The 16,963-nt window shown below is 41.6% G+C and overlaps 1 protein-coding gene across 4 annotated transcripts in view; it reads left to right on the top strand.

Moving 5' to 3' along the window:
• SLC9A8 (solute carrier family 9 member A8) overlaps nt 1-16,963 on the top strand; it is a 62,120-nt gene that overhangs the window by 12,563 nt on the left and 32,594 nt on the right. For all 4 annotated transcript variants that reach the window (XM_083744381.1, XM_083744379.1, XM_083744380.1 and 1 more), the window contains exon 3: nt 2,813-2,893. In XM_083744381.1, coding sequence (XP_083600507.1) covers nt 2,813-2,893 — 81 coding nt within the window. The remainder of the gene's footprint in view (nt 1-2,812; nt 2,894-16,963) is intronic.

Here is a 16,963-nt window from a genome sequence, read left to right as displayed (position 1 = left end):
AATGTCTCACAAAGTAGTGAGCAAATCTTTTTGAGTTCTGAAGAGCTCTTCTTCAGGCTTGGTGCTAAGCAGAAGGGAGTGGGAGGGCTGGACAAGATGCTGCTGCCCTAAAGCAGGGACAAGAGAACCCAAAGCCCTCCAGATGTTTCTGGACTACATCTCCTAGTGTCGCCGATCATTGGCCCTGCTGGTGGGGCTAATGAGAGTTGGAGTCTTGCAACATCTGCAGGGCATGCAGAAGGCGTTTGACAAATTTAATTGCAGTTGATTGAGGTAGTATTGCCCAACTGGCATTTTCCACTCTCCAATGTCATGTACCTTTCTGTGTTGATGGTGATAACATATTTGTACTAGGCTAGAGGAACCTGCCATAGGCCATCCATCACACCCAGTATTGTCTACTTTGGCAATGGTTCTCTAGGGTACCTGGCTGAACTTGAGCACAACACCTGCTACCTGATCTTTTTAACTAGAGATACAAAGGGCTGAACGTGGGGCTTTCTGCATGCACACCATGTGTTCTGCCACTGAGTTGTGGTCTCTTAGGGCAAAGGTTTCCTTTGAAGACCCTTGCTGATAAGGGTGTGGACACCCGGCCACAGACAGAGGAGTTGCAAGGCCACATTTAGCCCATGGGACAGACGTTCCCCACCCCTGCTTTATGCAGCTCCGATGCTCGAAGGTGGTTTCCTGCTAAACACCTGTCACTTGGTGGGAATATTGAGGCGTCAGGGACTGCTGCCTTCATACCTTGCTTGTGAGCTTCCTGGAGTTACCTTGTTGGCTGGGATTGGGATGTTGGACTAGATGAGCTGATTCTTCAGGACTCTTGTGTTCTTACATAGCATACCTGTGGAGATGGTCCTGTGCGCTCCACCTTGTGTCCTGATTGAAGACCGGGAAAGGTTGGCACTTGGTGTGTGCATGCTGCCGGGAATGCCGCTCTGAAACAGAGCCATGTCAACTTCAGGTTGTTCCTTATTAATTGCAAGTGTGTGTGCGTGTGCATGTCCTCTCCAGAAAAACAAAAATGTTGGACAGTTTTCTTTTAGAGACGTCTGCTGTAATAAGAATATGCACTTTGTGTGAGAAAGTACAGGCTTGTTTGCAATACCGTAGACATTTTTTATAAGCACAGGGAGGCAGATCCTATGATAAAGTGCCAAGAGACTTTTTAAGCAAAGCAAAAGAAGGCAATAAAATTGAGATAGTTTTTAATTCCAAATAAACGAACATTCCTTGTTTGTGCAAAACAGCCCTTTGTCTTCAGAGTAAACCGGCATCTGCCTTGCATCCAAGGCTAACTTGATGTTTAAGTAGTCATAAAAATGAAAGTTCCAAGCCAAAAGGAAAGGGCAGAAGATAATGCAACTCAAAGTCTAAACATCACAAAGAATTTAAAAGGTTGCTTTGGAGTGATGGAAGATTCTTTCCCTCCATTTTCTAGCAGAATAAACTAAGATCTGGACTGTATTAAAAACTGTCCTGGAAGCAGCCAGTACTGTGAGTGCCATCTACCTGCTACTACCCACCCCAAGTAGTGCCTTTGTGGCATTAGCTGTCCAGCTGCCACAACCATAACAACAGAACCATAACTAGCTGGCACAAAATAAACACATGGACTAGCCAGCCATTTTTTTTATGGTTGCCACCAGCCTTCTGCTCTTCACCGAATCCCCTTGGAGTAGACAGAGGGACTAACAGAGAGATTTTCATTTGCACTGAGGTATGAAGACGTTAAGAAGCAGCAAGAGCCTGGGACCCCATTCAGCACACATCTGTATTTGGGGAGCCATTTTTAATGCTTTGTTTCTATCCATCTACCTGTGACCTGGTTATGGGTCCTGAACTACCATTTGCAGACCAATGCACTAGTGGGCCAGTTGTCCTTGTCCAGTTTGTAAATGCCAGATACCAGATTTGGACAGTCCATCACAGCAATGGCACTTCTGCGGCACTGATAGGGATAGTATCAAGAGGTTCTTGGCCTTTTGGCTAAGATCAAGTGTTGCATCTGTTCTTATCAGTTTAATATCTGAGTATGTTTTACCTGTAAGGTAAGTTCTACTGAAATCCATTGGATTAATGGCCATGTAAACAGCTGGCATCCTAAGGTAGTTATTTTACAGAAGACAGTGGAAAGGAAAGTTTTCTACTCCCTGATTCCCCTGCAGTCATCTCTGCCCCCTGAAAATCTTGGGATACTTCCTAAGCAATGTGGGATGAAGATAATTGGCCAAAATCGGGCTGGCTCCTAAGAAAGGTTAACTGAAAAAGATTCATAGAAGGAATATTTCCTTTTCCCATCTCCCCAAAGAGCTCCCTCACCTTATTCCAAATTGTTTAGCGGAGCTCTCCTGACTCTCCAGCGAGGCTTTTGGGGGCACACAGGTGGCTGCAAGAGGAGAAGAGAAATGTGCCTTCTTCGTTTATCTTAAGATTTGTGCCAATGTCTTTAGGATCAGGACTTTTTAGGGCACTTGGGTCTCGAAAGCCCTGTTATGCAGGTGCACTGTCACACATGGTTCTTTGTAATCAAGCCATCAAGAATGATTCTATCCATCTTGGGGATACTGAAGGAAATTTTCTTTAAAATAAAAACCCCGCACAACACTGTAAAACCTACTATTTCATCTTTTAATGCACTTGTCCCTGTTCTTGCAATATTTGATATTTCTCAACTCCATCGCTACTACATCTTTTTATGGCTTTGCATTTTTTTAAATTTCCAAAGGGAATCACGCAATTTGTTTGAATTGTGCTATGTAGCTGCTGTTCATCCTGTACCTAAATGTTGTTGTTTCCCTGCCAGGTATCTGCATCATATTGGTGCATTTATTGATAAGATTCAGGCTGCATTTCATGCCAGAGAGTGTTGCTGTTGTTTCTTTAGGTGAGTATCTTATATCAATGGGGAAAAGGAACTGTATTCTTGTGTACTTATTAATTGTTCAGATAAAACACACCCTTTCTTTCCAGTGCTCATTCTGATTCAGTGAAGCCAATGTGCTGTAAGAGGGAGAAGGGACGATGCAGGCTGTTTTGCAGAGAATGAACCAGGACTTGTCTGAGAGCTAATTAGTTCGCAGGGGGACCTGTTTTCTCCAGACCCAACGATTGCTGTGCTTGGGGGAATTTGTTTATTTATTGTTTATTGCATTTATATCTCACCATTTGTCTCCAAGGAGCTCAAGGTGGCGCACATGGTTCTCCCCCCTTCTTTAATCTCCACACAACCCTGTGAGATAGATTAGGCTGAGAGGCAGTGACTGGCCCAAGGTCACTCAGCAAGCTTTATGTCGAGTGGGGATTCGAACCCTGGTCTCCCAGGAGGGGGAGAGCATCTGCTTTGCATGCAGAAGGTCTTGGGTTCAATCCCTGGCATCTCCAGGTTGGCCTAGGAGAGAGTTTTGCCTGAAACCATGGAGAGCACCTGCCAGACGATACTGAGCTTGAAGGACCAATAGTCTGACCTGATATAAATCAGTTTCCATGTTCCTAACGGCAGCCATAGCAGCAGGCATGCAGCCATCTGCTTTTCTCATGGTCTCTGTGTCAACAGCCAGGGAGATGCTTATCATAAGGATGTGAGCAGCTGGAGAAAATTCAGAGGCACCAACCGGTTGTGTGTGAGGTCTGATGAATTAGATCATTATTACAAAATACACAAAAGCAGAGAAGGCAGAATTTACAGGCAGGGGCACAGAGTTCTTATAAACAAGACCCAGTATCATAAAGTTAAGAATTTATGGTGTGAAGAGCTCATAAGGGGCTTTTTCGCTTGCTTTTTTTTTTTTAAGGTTTCCTTGATTTTAGAGAGAACTTTCACCCCCAGTTTAATAGTGTCCTGTGGCAGGAGTTGGCCTAGATATAGCCAGTGCTTCTCTCTCGCTTTCAGAAGCAGATATACTGTGTGTAGCTCTCCAGATTTCACAGTTCTCTATAGGCAGATGCATGGAGGTTATGCTTGACTTGTTAGTGTATATCAAATATTGCTCAGCTGCAGGTCTTGGAAGAGGTATGGAATCGAAGAAGCGTTCTGCAGCTGTCTCCAAATGTGTGGCTGACAGTTAGCAAAAGACGATAAATGATAGGCAATAGGAAAGTAGGCTATCGTAACAGAACACGAGAAGGAGTCCTGCAGGGAAAAGAGATTGGGAATAATAGACATAGATCTGGTATGGATGTGTAACACTAAACTATGGTTTAGTTTTACATGAATGAGCCTTGGACTCGTGTCCTCACTCCTCCGGTACAATTGTGAAGAGGAGATCAAAAGCCTCCACTTAGTTTCAACTAACTTTGGTTTATTTTTATGTCAGTCTCCAGATTGTGCACGATCTTAGCTATGGCTCAACCAAAGAAGGCAGGATCATAAACCACAGTTTGATCTCTTAACTGTAGTTAACACAGGTCACAGTTTGGTCGGGTTTCAACATAATAGCTGTCTCCCCATCGTGAGTGTCTTGAAGGGGTGGAAAAGGAAGTGGGAGTGCTTCACCTTGAGGTCTGTTCAGGTGTTTTGCATTTTGTCCAAATGAGGCTATAGTGGATTTTATGTTGCATGAGGAAGTTAAGTTTTGTTTACATTGTCAACTGAAAGGAGAAGAGAGCGATGGCTTTTCCTTCAAGTCTTGTGAGGAACAATTGAGGGAGTTGGATATGTTTAGCCTGGATAAAATGAGACTGAGAGGCGATAGGGTAGCCATTGTCAAATATCCAAAGGGCTGTCACATGAAAGATGGAGCAAGCTTGCTTTCTCCTGGAGGGTAGGATCCATACCCATGGCTTCAAGTGACAAGAAAGGAGATTCCAACAAAACATCAGAAAGAATTTTCTGACGATAAGAGCTCTTCAACAGTGGAACAGACTACCTTGGGAGGTTGTGGGCTTTTCTTCTTGGGAGGTTTTAAAGCAGTGGTTGAACGGCCATCTGTCATGGATGCTTTAGTTGGGTTTCCTGCATTGCAGGGGGTTGGACTAAAGGATCCCCAGGGTCCCTTCCAACTCTACAATTCTGTGATTCACCCAAGCTAAAAGTTGGAAGATTTATCCAAGATGGAAAGCTATTTTTAGGGAAATCTGGTAGCTAAAAGCATGAACTATGCAATTCAAGTCCCTTACATCTTAGACCAGTCATGAACTCACTGGCTGTGGTCTTTAGTGCAGGTGTCTCCAACCACCAGGTGATGTTGTATTGCAGCTCTCATCATCCCTGACCATTGGCCATGCTGGCTGAAGATGATGGGAGTTTGCATCCAAATCACTTGAAGGATACAGGGTTGGGGATTGTTCTATTATCTACCTTTCATCAGCAGCTCATCTCCATCTTTAGCATGGGTAAAATACCTATGTTAATACTAGTCTGCCCTAAGGCTTGTTGTTAAGTATTGCTGAGCTAATGTACATAAATAGTCACTAAATAACTAGCCCTTCTTTTTACTCCAATTATTAGCTGTTCTTCTTAAGATTGCTCTTTTCTCTCCCTGTTCTTATGTTGCATTGTTAAGTTGTAAGCCTTTGGCAAGAAATGCTTTTTCACGGAGCTATTCTACAGGGCCCAGTATAGTTTTAAGCTCTTTATAAATAATCAAGGTCGTAGTGCTGCTTCTTATTAATATGTAAGTAATTCTGATAAGCTTTGAGCCCTTTGGAATTAAGTACTACATAAAGGCCATGTATTAATTATCATGATGCTACTAAAACATTGCATGCCATTGAGGAGCTGCCATCAAGACGCCAAACTGAGAATAAAAATGCCGCAAGAAAGGAGCAAAGAAACACAGAAGCTGACTAGGGGAATAATATGTCCTGTGAAGCACATCCAAGTTGAACTGAGCAACACGTTCGAGACATTGTCTGAAGAAGAGGGAGATTAGATGCTGAGTTGGCCCTGGAACAAATGACAAAAGCCTTAGGATAAATAGGACTTCAGCAGTGGCTGTGGACGAGCCATGAGACACTTAGGAAAGAGCAATAATATAAGGGAGTGCTGTTTTGGAAAGGCCATTAAAGTACAAACAGAAAGAGAGAGACAGAAAGTACAAGCAGGGAGACCATAAAATATTGCAGGGGGTAGAAGAGTTAGTTCACTTGTGATGGTAAAGCCTAGAGGTGTGGAGGCTGTGGTGAGTGAGACCACTGTTGAAAAAGGCATTATTGGATCCCATTGCCCTAGATAATTCTCAGACTGTGTCCAGTAATCTTTTCTTGATTAAGGTCCTAGAACGTGGCAAACAACCTCTTGCCTTTCTTGGATGAAGCTCAATATCTGAATTCTTTCCTATATGAGTTCAGGCCTGATTCTGGTTTGTTTAGGACCAACCAGGTGGATGATCTATGCAGGAACTGGACAGGGGAAGTACATGCCTGTTGGTTCTGCTGAACTTCTCATTGGCATATGATACCACCAGCCACATCCTGAAGGGGGAGGGATGTAGCTCAGTTGGTAGAGCACATGGGCTGAATCCAAAAAGATTCAATCCCTGGTATCTTCCGATAGGGCCGTGAAAGATTCCTTTGTGAAACCTTGGAGAGCCATTGCCAGTCAGTGTGAACCAGGGTGGGCAGCATTTAGACTTGCAGGATGTAAGCCCTGAGATCTACCAACTGGGAGCAGGTACAAAAGACATGTGCCTAGAATTAGGGGATTCTGAGCCCATGAATTTGCTGTGAGTACCAGAACTGAGCTGGTTAATGCCCCCTGGCTGTCATCCTTTTCTTTCTTTCTTTCTTTCTTTCTTTCTTTCTTTCTTTCTTTCTTTCTTTCTTTCTTTCTGCAGCAAAAAAAGTATTTTTGGGGGGTGGGGCAGATTTATTTTTTGTGTTTTTTTTTAAAAAACTGGAAGTCATAAATCCTATAGGAAATCACCCAGAGATCTACCAATAGATCTCTTATCTGCTTCCTGCCCGCCCTTGATGTAGATAGTACTGAGCCAGATAGACGAATGGTCAGATATGTTTTTGTTCCAGTTTTTATTGCTAAATGGAAAAGCAGAAGTGGTTAGCAGAAGTGCTTTCACTATGACATGCAATGTACCTGCTAACTTTAGACTCAAAATGAAAGAGCTTGTTTCGGATCATATTTGGCACAAAAATAAAGAAACCAGATCTATCCATTAAAGCTTTACTAATTACCTCTGAAATGGTTCAGGCTGACTTCTCTAATTGTTTATTACAAAACTGAGATGCGCCTAGGAGCTGGGGAGGAGGGGCACCTTAATCTTGGTCAATCTTGGGTGCCACAACTATATTTTACTCTGGGGTAGTTGGTATTTGAAAGAGATACAGAAGTGCTTCCTTAAGGGTGTATGCTACTGAGCTTGCTCTGAGAACCTAATCTTTGTATCTTAAAATCTTACAGCTACTGCAAGATTATGAAGCATCTTCACTGTAGCATAATGAGGGCTATTTCTGTCACTTGGAGAGTAAGAGATTGTCATCTTAAATCCAGATCAAACTCTGAGGCATTTGCGAATATGTTTGAAAAGTTCAGCAGCTGGATTCTGCTTACCCATTGGTTTGGCATGCTGGTGTAGCATTTCTGATTTCTGAGAGACTATGCCTTCAAAGCGTGAGAACGTGTGCCATTATAATTTTATTTATTTATTTGGGAGTTTTTTTTATCCTGCCATGTGGTCACAGGGTGGATCGCAATAAATCAAAAAAACATACAGTGAGATAACAGTTCAAGAGCAACTGTTAATAAAAGCACAATTTAGGAATTCAGCGCTGCAAATACAGTATGCATATCCCGTAAACAAGAACAGAAGACTGAATTTGCATCTAGTGGAAATAAATAAATAATAATAAAAATTGTCCAGTAGCACCTTAGAGACCAACTAAGTTTGTTCTGGGTATAAGCTTTGCATGCACACGAAAGCTTATAGCCAGAACAAACTTAGTTGGTCTCTAAGGTGCTACTGGACAATTTTTAAATTTTATTTATTTATTTCGACTGCATCAGACCAACACGGCCACCTACCTGAATCTTGCATCTAGTGGTTATAGAACAGACGTGACATATTCTGTTGAGTTTACTATCTTGATAGACAGTTATATGGAAGACGGGTTGTAAGCAACTTTTAATTCTAAAGAAAGGAGCATTTTGTTTAATTCCCTTACTGTGAGAGCATCAAGTTCTCCTTTTTCTTATTAACTTTTATTTGCACGAATTTCCCTGGAAGTTCCTTCAGTAGGAATCTTATGTTCATACTGATTGCAATCTCATTTGGAGGGAGGAATGCAAGGATTACATTTCCGGCAAGTTCTCCTCTCAGTTTCCTCAGGAATCCTGTATGTTGTAACATTTTTAGTGTTGTATCAACAGGATCCTGACTTCAAAGCAGTTTACTTGTTGAATAAGCAGGGTATGAGTTTTTCTTTTCCCTCCCGACTCTTTACTGGAAATTTGGCTTCCAGGTCCAACCACTATTTCACAATAAGGGTTGTTACGAACTCCCTCTGCCAAAGAGATCCAAATTTGCATGCCAGGAACACTTATGTTCTACTCTCAAGATAAGTTATTTGCATGACCTTTGAGGGATAAAATTCATTGTCATTTAAGAGCTTGTTTTAAAACTAGTTTTTTATTGTTATTATTTCTTTGTACTACTGTAGCTTCTTCCTCCCAAACTCCTTACCATTGGTAACATTGCAAAGTAATCTGGTTATAATTTTGCCATCATCCTAAGAGGTCCAGTTTAGGGTCAGCCTTGCATTAGGCAGAAGGAGGTGACTGCCTCAGGGGGCAGGTTCTTGGTGTATCCACATGGTCTATCCTTGGTCACCATAATTAGCACGCTGCCTTAGGTGTGCTGGAGGATGCTATCTCATTTTGGAGGATGTGTTAAGTTTCAGCTGGCAGCACTAGTGGTGCACGTGCTGGGGGCAGAGCCACCATCCCCACACCACTGTCGCCACTACGTACCTGAGCTGGATGTAGCTGGAGTTGCATAGTTACATTGGCAGGAGTGTTAGATTGGATCTGTTGGGGCATGCACACAGCCTCAGCCTTGCCATCACCCAGCCCCATCCATGCATAATGCAGTGAAGCTAGTGTTGGAAAAACAGTTCCCACCACATGGGCTGGTGCTGGTTGCTAGTCCTGTTGCCTTCTCTAAGTGGACTGGGACTGTAGTGTTACGCTGTCCTTTTCCACAGGCAGCAAATAGTCTTGGGCTTGCCCTGGTTCAGCTGAATACACTTTCCCCCTTCATTCAAGATATCCCATTGCAGTATTGCAGAAGGCGACCATTGAAGATCTCTATTCTAGTCAAAGTCGTGGAAGTGCTAATCCAATTAGTCTCCTGTGCTTCTGCCCTCTTAAGCCTCTGTGTGTGCAAATTTTTCTAGTGCTCTGTAATGGTGCAGTTACTACTGAATATTACAAGGAATGGTTCCTCATGGACCACATTGGGTTAGCACAGAAATAAAACCAGCCGCTTCCCTCAGAATTTGTAAATTGCTGAGCTTATTTACGAGCCAGTCCAAAGTCCCCGTTGAAATCAATGGGGATATTTGAAAGAGGCTGCAGCTTTGAATGTAGCTGTGGGGATGGGATAGCTGGGCGACCTTAACCCCATCCTAGAGCACATGCATTGCATGCAGAGGGTCCCAGTTTCAACCACTTAAAACCCAGTTAAAAGGGTCAGGTATTAAGTGATGGGTCAGAATCCTGCTTGAGATCCCAGGAGTACAAACACTGGGTTTGATGGGCAAAAGGCAGCTTCCTATGTTTGTAGACTCCTTGAGGCAAGAAGTTTTACTCAGCGGTAACCACTCTTTGCTCCGCACTGGCTATTTTGGGACTGAATGGGGAGGTAAACTTAGAACTCTTCTCTAATTTGGCTTCCAATCTGAGCTGGAGAAGAACTGAGGGCCTTCTAATTCTTTCCTTTGTGATGAGCATTGTTAAGCACTCAGATCTTGTTTCTGAACCTCTGCCTTGTGAATTTTGCTGGACCCTCTTTTTAAAAAAGCAACAACCACTTTAATGTGGTTGATGGAAAGTATTTAATTGATTTTACTGGGTTTTTTTAATTGGCTGGTTTTTAGGTTTGCCTGAGGCAAAATTTGTGGTAACCTATGTTGGATTTGCACTTGGTCTCCTATCCACATCCTGGTCTGTCCCAGGCTAAATGTGTTTTGGAGCATTTTGAAAAGCTTACAGAAGAAGTTGGTATCATAACAGCTGGTATGTCAAAGTGTGTGTGTTTAGCAGCAGGTTTGAAAATTGGTTGAACAGGCTTAATGTAGCAGGTTCTATTCTTCAACAGACGAATGCGTAATACATAAGAGATTAAAGTAAAATGTGTATGGGGAATGAAAGCATTAATTATGAACAGTTACGGAAAATGTGTCACTCTTGAGATTTCAAGCAATCAGCTATGTTATGACATTTCCCACAGTTCACTCAGTGCAGAAGTGACACATCAAACATAGTTTGGAACAAGTTGTCTCTCATTTTGTTTCTCGATAAAAGCTTGCCAGCCAGTGACTAGGCAGAAAGTTACATGGCTAAATTCAGATACTTTCCTATCAGTTGCTGAATCTTATTGTTTAAGCAATATTCTTGGATTTGCTTTCTATCACATCCTTCCTGCTGGCTAAGAGATTCCACCCATTCCAAAATAAGCTTACCTGTCCCATTTTACATGCATACCTTTGTAGCTTTCTATGGAAATGCCTGCAGGGCATCATGTTCTATGCTTAGGAAACTCTTCAGTTGGAATCTCTCTGATTTCATAAGACTTCTTAATTAAAAAAGAAAGAAAGCAAACTCTTCTCAGCACTGTGGGTTGTGGGAAATAGATTGAGCTGTTCAACACGGCCTGCCAAGTTTGGAAATGTAGGTCTTCTCTTCCAGCCTATGAAATGCAAATGTGACCAAAGCCTTGTTAACAATTTTAAAGGACAAAGTAAGCATAACCTGTTTTAAGTTTGCAGGGTATCTGGAAAGCTTGCCTACAATTCTGAACTGAAGGGGTAGTTGTCAAGCCCCACACTGGACAAAAGGTTCTTGCATTGCAGGGGTCCCTTCTGATTCCAAGTTTCTATGAATATCTGGAAAGTGGCAGATTAGAGAAGGCTCAGTTGACGCTGTTCCATTTGATTGGCTGGTTTTGGTTGTATGTTTCTTGGAGGAAGAATGACTTTGCTGGAATTAGTGAGAATCAGCCCCGCATAGCTTCTGCTTCTCAACTATTTCTTTATTTGTAAGATTTATATGACCTGTGCCTCGTCACATGTGATCTTAGGGTGGGTCACAACAAACAGCATAAGCAGGTAAAACAAAAATGCTGTTTAAAATGAAAATCCACAAAATAATGCAACAATTCAGTCTTGAACACACAGTTACCCAAAGGCCTGCTGGAAAAGAAATGCCTTCCACAAGTAAATATAAGCTGGGCTTCTTCTTATTCCTGTGTTTAAAAGATTAAGAGAAAAATTCTGTTGCATCACATACTGCTTTCTTTTTGGTTTGTAGCTGCACTTCTCTCTCCCCCCCCCCCTTCGTTGCAATCTTTTAAGGGTTCATCCTATACTTAGAAGGTTGTCCCTGAAAGACAAACATGCTTCATATTTTCACAGTATATTGCGTTGCAACACATTCATCAGGAGCAGTTCATGTGATGCTCTTTTGATCACTTCTGTAGGTCAGAGTGGCATCTGCCTCTTCTAAAAAAATACCCTTCCAAACTCTCACTTCCAGTTCTCAAACCATATCTTCCAGAGTTAGAATAAAGAATTGCTCCTGCATCCTAACACATGCTTTTCTGTGTCGAAGTAAATTCAAGCATTCCCCCACCCACACTTATGTGTGATTGCCTCGTGCACAAGCAGCGTCGGGAAATAAATAAATGATTGAATTCAAACCTGGAAATAGTGGGAGAGGGCTAGAGAGGCCTTGTGGCTTGCAAGAAGACCCTCCCCAGAGCCCAGAGAGACCAGAGGCGCAGCAGGGCTTTGTTTACGCTGCTCAGCCTACACGCCTGACAGCTGATGTGTGGGGTAGCTCAGCAGCAGTAGCTGCTTTCCCTTGCGTCCTCCGGCCTCCTGTCAGCCCCAGAACTTCAATTCTAGTTTTGGATATTTGGGGATACAGTATTTTCTGTGTGGATTGAAGAGACAGAGTGCCCAAAACAGTGATTAGAGGGTGCCCCCCACTTTACGTGATTTCACTTATGTGGGGGGAGGGCAGAATCTTGTACAAACTATAGGTGCCAGACAGACCTGCAGAGATCTCAGTTGAGTTAGAACAGTGGTTCTCAAAAGGTGAGGCAGGAGAGGATGGCAAGTGTAGTGGGAAGATTCAAAGACAATCAAAGAAACATTTAAATAGTGTTGTGTAGTGTAGTTTTGTGTAGCTAGACAGACAAGCAGACAGACAGATACAACAGCATATGGATAGATATTTTTTCCTTCTGGGTTGCAGGGATTTTCTGGATATGAGGTGGCAGGGAATACCATAAGGCTGTGCATCTCCTGGAGCCCTGGCTATTTTGTACTCTGCCTAAAAACATAGGTGGAGAAGGAAAATGGGTGGAAAGGGGAGGAGGATGAGAAAAGCTCACTGAATCTGTACTGACGTTGATTGAAAACAACAACAGCAACAAAAATCCATTGGAAGCTGACGTTAACAATAATAGTCCATGAATCATGTTTATATATTATTATAAGCAGTTTAAATAGGAATCTAAATGAAATGAAAATAGGAATCTAAATGAATTAAATAGGAATCTAAATGAAATGGACGATGATAAGCTATGTGTGCAGACTTATAATAATAATAATAATAATTTATTATTTATACCCCGCCCATCTGGCTGAGTTTCCCCAGCCACTCTGGGCGGCTCCCAATCAGTGTTAAAAACAGTACAGCATTACATATTAAAAACTTCCCTGAACAGGGCTGCCTTAAGATGTCTTCTGAATGCCAGGTAATTCTTTATCTCTTTGACGTCTGATGGGAGGGCGTTCCACAGGGCGGGCGCCACTACCGAGAAGGCCCTCTGTCTGGGGACTTCCGGTTTGAGATCGCAAGCAGTAGGGAGCGCGGAAAAGCCGCTAAGAGCTTTTCCGAACTGCGTGGGGGCTTGGGGGCGACGCAAGGGCACTGCGACCCCCGAAACCTCAAGAGGGGACACCTTGAGGGATTAGCTATCCAGCAGCGTTGGAGCGGTTCCGAAGCTTTTTCGGGTTTTTTTTTTAAGGATCCGGGAGCGACGGGACTGAGAACGCATATGGGAAGCTCTGCAGACCCCGCGCAGCAATGCCTCTAGCTCCTACTGGAAAAGCGGCAAATTTCCATAACTTTAAGAACAGAGCCCTTAGTGCTTATGGAGTAATTTAGAACGAAAAACTGGGATCAAGCACTAAGTGAAAACTGGTTGTTAAATGATTGAAAGTAAGGAACCCGACCTGTTTTTTCAGAGCTAATATGGCGCAGGGCATTCAATCATAAGAGAGAAGAAAGGAAGTGACTGAGCGCCCGCTGCGGAGAACTGAAAAGTGAAAGCCCTTGGCTATACTTCTAGCGAGGCAAAGGAAACAAAGGAAACAAACTATTATAAAAGTAACCGAACAGACTTTGTACTTTTTTCGGGGAAGAAGATACAGAATCAAAGGAATAAATGGAATAGAGTGGTTACAAAGTAGAACATTCTGACGCCGCGAAGGGGGGGAGAAATATTTTGAGGCTGCAAAGGACGGAATAAATAAACAACCTGACCCTCTTCTGGAGTCCTCCGCTTCTGAAGGTTAACATGAAGAATTTTGTTTAAATACATAGAAGGGAAGGTCCCCCTTCCCTCTCTTTCGGTTTATGAACTTGGGAAACAACCTCCCCCCCTCTTTAAGGAAGTTGGAGGTTTGTTCTCCTTGATATTGAAGTGTATGGGTCTACTCCTCCTTAGTTAAATTACACCATATCTTTTTTTCTTCTTCATATTTTTCCAATTTTTTCTATTTTTTATTTTTTATTTTTTACTTTTTTATTTTTCCCTTCCCCCCCTTTTTTCTTCTTCTCTCTCTTCCTTGCTTCTCCTGAGCTGAGTGGACTCATTTACAGACTTATAGCCAATTTAATCTTATCATCCTGGCTGACTGATTGAATACAGGAGACATAAAAAGACTTTGATACTCAGATTTTTCGGCTTTTGAAGAGAGAGAAGCAAAGCCAGAACATTGAGGACATATTAATACTTGGATTTTTTTTCCCCTCTTGTTTTTTGCCTTTTCCTTTTTCCCTTAGGACTCTCCATAGGATTTTAGGACGTTAAGACATCTGTGTTCCTGCCCCTGTCTTTTCCACACCCTTCTCTTATAACCCGAATTTGGATTAAGCCAGCAAGTGGCTGAAGAATATAAATACTAACATTAACATCAGGAGATAGAAGCCAAGTAAAAATTCCGTGTTACCCTATTCTTCGTATTTGGAACCCCAAAGGTGTGGTCTTCATTGAGCTGTGTTGCCAAGACTGGGCACAACTACCTGCCCAGTTTGTGGAAAACTCTCTCTCCCACTAAGAACAGCTCTGAAGCTTTTATGCCTCCTGTGGTTGGAGAGAATTTTTGTCTTTTGTTCTTTGCTGTTCCCCTTTTTGGGAGTTTAACTCTTAAGTATTGACATAGCCTTCTGGGGGAAATTCTGGGGGAAATTTTGAATTGGAGTAATTAGAAAAAGAAATTTAGAAGTTTAGATAGAAAATAAGGATAAAGACTGTTGGAGGGAATTTTTGTTTGTTCTGTTTGACCTTCATATCTACCCCCTCCGTCTGACTCCCATATAGCTCATTGTTTACTGTTTACGGTGCTCCTTGTTTATAAATACCATCTAAAATAACATTACCATCTAGTAACTGGTATTTTAGAAGTGGCAACCTGAACGGGTAAAAGTGTATTGGAACAAAGTGACCAATAAGTTAGCAGATAGGGTTCAGAGTGTGCGCCCCCTTGGGGAGAGAATAAGCATTGCAGGACATCTATTTTGAAACCGGTGAAGAAGAAAATGGCAGGGAAAGATGGGAAAAAGGCAGGTGGAACACCATTGGAAAGGAAAACATCCCGCCAAGAGGAGATAAAGGATTTAGATTTTCTATGGTTAAAAATAAAGGAAGAATTTAAACAGAATGAAATACACCTGGAAAAAAAATTAGGAGAGATACATGAGTTAATAGACAAGAAAATAGAGGGAGCTGTAGGAGAACTGTCATGCAAAATTAAAGATTTGACATCCCGTTCAAAGGCTATGGAAGAAACAAACAAAAAAATTCAGAAAGAAATGAAAGAACAAAGAAAAGAGACAGATAAGATAAGAGATGAGATAGAAAATTTAAATAAAAACCAAGACCAAATCTTAGATAATTTGGCGATGATTGAAATGAAACAAAAACAGCTAAATTTGAAGTTTAGGGGAATAGGAGAAGAGATAAATGAAAACATTAAAGAAAAAATGATCCAAGAGCTAGCGAAATGGCTAGAATTGAAAGAAGAAGAGGTTGCATATACGATGGAAAGCGCTTTCAGAATTAAAACAAAGGCTAAACAAGTGAAATTAAAAAAAATAGCAGGAGACTGTTTGGTTATCTTTAACTCGATAGAAATGAAAAACATGATATTAAAAAGAAGTTTTCAGAAAAAATTAATTATTGATGGCAAACTGATCATTATTTTTAAAGAGATACCAACCAGACTCCTGCGCAAAAGAGAAGGGTACAAACACCTGACAAATGTCTTAAAAAAGAACAATATACAATACAGATGGGAGTTTCCTGAAGGGATTTCTTTTTTCTATAAGGATAAAAAATTTAGAATTTGCTGAGATACAAGAAGTGAAGAAATTTATGCGTAGATATGAGAAAGAGTTGGGAGGTATGGAGGAGAGACAGGAGGGAAGGGGTGGAGACCTGGAGGGGAGAGGAAAGAAGGGGGAAAGAGGAAAGGACCAAGAAGGGTTCAGAGACCAGGAAAGAAGAAGTAGGGAAGAAGAAGTAGACGAAGAAGAGGAAGCAGCGGCAGGAGAAGCAGAAGAGGAGGAGGAAGAGAACAAAACCACTCGTATTTAAAACACTAAGTTTTTGTAGATTGAATAGTAGTCATTATAATGAATTTGAAAACTTTGTCATGGAATGTGAACGGTTTGAATGAAAAAGTCAAAAGGAATAAAATTGTGAATGTGTTGAAAAGAAAGAATTTGGACCTAATATGTTTACAGGAGACCCACGTAACTAAAAAGCATAAGCATATCCTGACACACAAAAAGCTGGGCCAGGAGTTTACAAACTGTACAACGGAAAAGAAAAGAGGGGTGGTAATTTATGTGAAAGAAAAATGGGACCCCAGAGTGATTTGTAAAGATAATGAAGGAAGAATCTTGGGAATACAAATTAACTTCCAAGGTGAAAAACTTAATGTGATAAATGTATATGCCCCAAATTTGAATAAGCCAGAATTCTATAAGAAATTGGAACAAATGCTACTGGAATTAGACTTTAACAAGACGATCATAATGGGAGACTTTAATGGAGTGCCAGAACCGGAATTAGACAAACAAATAGAAAAGGGGAAAAAGAAACAAGGGAAGCTGCCGAAATCTTTTAAAAACATGGAGGAAAACTTAGATTTAGTAGACATTTGGAGATATAAACATGCAATAGAGAAGCAATTTACCTTCTTTTCAGAACCATATAAGAGCTGGAGTAGAATTGATCAAATTTGGGTCTCTAGGGAGCTTACGCTAAGAACTACAAAGTGTGAAATCCAACCTAGAACCTTTTCGGATCATAACCCGGTTGCATTGGAAATAAAAGGTAGATCACAGGGTGGATTCAGATGGAGATTGAATGAATACCTATTAGAGAATGAAGAGGTTGTAGAAAAAGCTAAAGCCACCTTAAAAGAATATTTCAGTCTGAATCTCAATAATGAAACAACCCCAGACATAGTCTGGGATGCTAGTAAA

Source organism: Podarcis gaigeae (genome assembly GCF_964106915.1).
Source record: "Podarcis gaigeae genome assembly, chromosome: 6".
Taxonomy (NCBI): Eukaryota; Metazoa; Chordata; class Lepidosauria; order Squamata; family Lacertidae; genus Podarcis; species Podarcis gaigeae.
Note: the sequence above shows the minus strand (reverse complement) of the source record. Positions and strands in the feature narration are given on the sequence as shown.